The 3357-nt window shown below is 39.0% G+C and overlaps 1 protein-coding gene across 1 annotated transcript; it reads right to left on the bottom strand.

The window, feature by feature from the left end:
* Window positions 1-722: 722 nt before the first annotated feature.
* Window positions 723-2522, bottom strand: LOC134364966 (suppressor of cytokine signaling 4-like). The gene has a single exon (XM_063081181.1). The coding sequence runs from the start codon at window positions 2244-2246 to the stop codon at window positions 921-923; it is 1326 nt and encodes a 441-aa protein (XP_062937251.1). The 5' UTR covers window positions 2247-2522; the 3' UTR covers window positions 723-920.
* Window positions 2523-3357: the final 835 nt, after the last annotated feature.

Raw genomic sequence — 3357 nt, forward strand, 5'->3', positions numbered from 1 at the left:
GAACACCGACAGATAGAAGATGACAGTGCTGATTCACTCTCTAAAACACCCTCTTTGGATAATTTCTCCAAATGGGGAAATGTACTTGCCAAGAGTCATCTCTTCTTTTACCCTCCTTGTAGCATTTGACTATGAAGTGCTTGTGAAACGAAATAAAGTGAGCAATCTCCCTAAGGAACTGACTACATCCCAGTGCCTTATAAATACCAGTAAAAGTCATTAAGGAAAATTTGGGCACTATAGGAAAATAATTTTAACAGGAGTCAATCTTTTTTTTTTTTTTTTTTTTTTTTTTTTTTTTTTTTTTTTTTTACTTTAAACCATTTGGTTACCTTAACATCTTTATTAGTAAATTATAAAAGTCAATTATCAGATCCCTGTACTGGCCAGCCGCAAAAAAAAAAAAAAAAAAAGTCAATTACATTATTATGGGTGGTGAATTAAGACACTCAGCTTTGCAGACAAATTTTAAAACAACTCAATGAAAAGGGAGATGGGGAAACTATATTTTATATCTAGGAATACTGAAGGCATGGATTAACAAAACATTTTACACATAGGAAAGAACATTAAGAATATTTTTAAAGAAAAGTATGAAATACAGAATATTCTAATGTGTTTGCAATGCCTACAAATTTCAAAAATGCCTGGATCGAATACAAATTAAGAAAAGAAAAAATTTAAGTATATAATCTATGTGGTAAAAACAAAAACCAAACACTGGTTAAAAATATCTATTAACCTCTAGTGCATAACCTTAAACAATTAGTGTAACATAAGAAAAATAAACTGATTTGGGAGTAAAATTTAACACAGAGGACTCCAACTGCCTTTGTAAAAAAATTTAAAGTGGCATCATAAAAAAAATAAAATATTAAATGAAAATATGCATATAATTGTTTCCATTTCCTGCCTTTTTTCTAGCATTGTTGTTCTGGTACATCAATCCTGAGTACTCTAACTTTTGATTTATAATGATATTCCTTCAGATATAATTTCATAGAAGAAGGAATTGGAAGGGCATCAATGCCATCATAAGTTGTACAGTTACAAATAACTGTTCTGCATATGTGCTGCAGGGAAAAGGGGAAAGTCCGAATTAAAGGAGTAGATAAAAGTGGTTCGAAGAACATACAGGCGCTTGGGTCCTTATAATGTTCCAGGAGCCCAGTAATGTCAGGAGAATGAAAGACACAAGGATCATGTGCATCAAAGCTGAAGTTGTGATTCCACTGCTCAATTCTAGCATGAACAGAACGACTATAGCGTCTAAAACTAACAGAGAATAAATAGTCTTCCTGTGCTGAGTCTCGAAGTAAAAAGGTACCCTCTGGTTTTCCTTCTAGTAGAGCTTCAGCTGCATATTTATCCATAACTCCCCAGTAACATGGATTGTTATTGATCTGAAGGAGGTCTGGTACGAGACAATGGACATAATCAATCTGGGTGTGGCACTTAGGAGGTGTTTCCAACTGCAGGATTTCATCATCTATTTCCCATCTGGGTTTGTTTCTTTTTCTGGAACTTGTGCAAAGTGTTATAATTTCATCATCTGAATCCATATCACTATCTTCTATGCTGTTATTTGAAACCAGGTTCATCACAGAGCCAGTCATAGGACCACCTCTACATGAAGCATTGTTGGTAGTTATGACACAGGGTGGAACATTAGTATGTGAGAAACAGTTTACATTTTCTTCCATGTTTCTTCTTTGTTTTGGCTGACCTTCCCTCGACTCACTTTGAGACAAGTCTGTGCTTACCCACCCATCTGATTTGGGATTTATAGGAGCAGTATGTCGTTTAATAAAATGCCACCTAAAGGCTAAATCTGATCGAGGTGGGAATGGACACTTATCTAACATGAGTTCACTGATATGAATTTTTCTTTTAGATGGAAGCCCTGAAGAGTGCCGACTACTACAATTCTTTAATGGAAAACACTGCCCCACAGCATCTTGCAGTTTCTGCTTAAGAGATCGGCCTAAAAATCTATGTCCATAGGAATGATCTAAGTCCAACTCGATAGATGAACAGCTGTGCTTCCTTTCTTGGTTCCTTAAAGGAACTTCAGTTTTCTCTATTGCATTCACTGTTTCAGCATCTGAACAACTCTCACTCTTTTTTGACCAAGATAACTTCTTTCCACTCCACACATAACCATCCTTTCTGTCAGCACTTCTACTCCGAGTAGTTTTGGGCCTTACATCTACATTTTTACTATTATTTTCACTATTTTCTGCCATTTTTACGAATTATCCAGAAATTCCTGTGTTATAAGTACGGTTTTTTCAGTTTTTCTTGCAGGAAGTTTCTTCTGGACACTTTCTGGATGTATCTCCCGGATCGCAGCTTAGCTGGGGCTGTCCAAATAACTGCCGCCATCACCATCGCCATCACTCTTGAGCGCTCTCTGGAGTGGAGAAGGGAGGACCAGCCACTCCTGCACCTCGTACAGGTCCTACAGGGCGGATGCCTTTCTGCAACCCCCGCTGTCCCTCGGCGCTCGGTTCTCGCCTCGTAGGTCTCTGTCACCACCCCCACCTGCTCCCCAGGGGCCGCCACCACTTCCGTGTTCAGCTCCCTCTCCAGGAGTCAATCTTTTATTATTATTTTTCCTCCTCCTGAAATGCTGCTCTTTGCTTGCCGTATGTGAAGAACACTTAGTATGCATCTACATCTCCCCAGTTCTTATATTTTATCACATGGAATCCTTAAAATACTGGTAAGATAGATTGATTTGTTCTTTTCCATCCCTGTCATTTCATCAGGGTAGACTGGCGAGGCAGATGTTGGGGAGAGAGAAGAGGCAGCTGAGCAGAGGGTCCCTTTCCAAGGGACAGGGGGAGGCAGGTATTATAGCAGAACAGCAAGTGCATCAGGATGTGCTTAGGGAAACAGAAATCCTAATTTCTGTAGGAAAGGAAAAAAGGATCCAAACCTGGAGGCATTTGACATTAGCCCCCATCCTCTCCATACAAAAACAATAAAAGAAGAAATACGAGGGTACTCCAAAAAGTTCATGGAAAGATTCATACTATCTCTAAATTCCATTTTCCATGAACTTTTTGAAGTCCCCTTGTATTACCCAAAGCACAAGTTAGAACACTGTGCTATATTTTCATTGATCTGTGACATACTATATAAGTAAAAGCAGTGTCCTCACCAGATTTAAGACAGATCCCCAGCTGAGCCAATGCCTGTGAACTTGTTGGAAGCCACGACCTAGCTTTTGATAAGAAGCCACGATGAGAATCAGAGTCCCAAGAAGGTCTGAATCTCGCTGGTCAGAACGGAAAGGGTTACGAAAACTCGGCACATCCTCCAAGATCTGAGCCATCTGAAGGTCACTCCTAG

Source organism: Cynocephalus volans, chromosome 16 (genome assembly GCF_027409185.1).
Source record: "Cynocephalus volans isolate mCynVol1 chromosome 16, mCynVol1.pri, whole genome shotgun sequence".
NCBI classification, from domain to species: Eukaryota; Metazoa; Chordata; class Mammalia; order Dermoptera; family Cynocephalidae; genus Cynocephalus; species Cynocephalus volans.

Coding starts and splice junctions, on each gene's coding strand:
- LOC134364966 (XM_063081181.1), bottom strand. CDS start 2,246: ATGGCAGAAAATAGTGAAAATAATAGTAAAAATGTAGATGTAAGGCCC.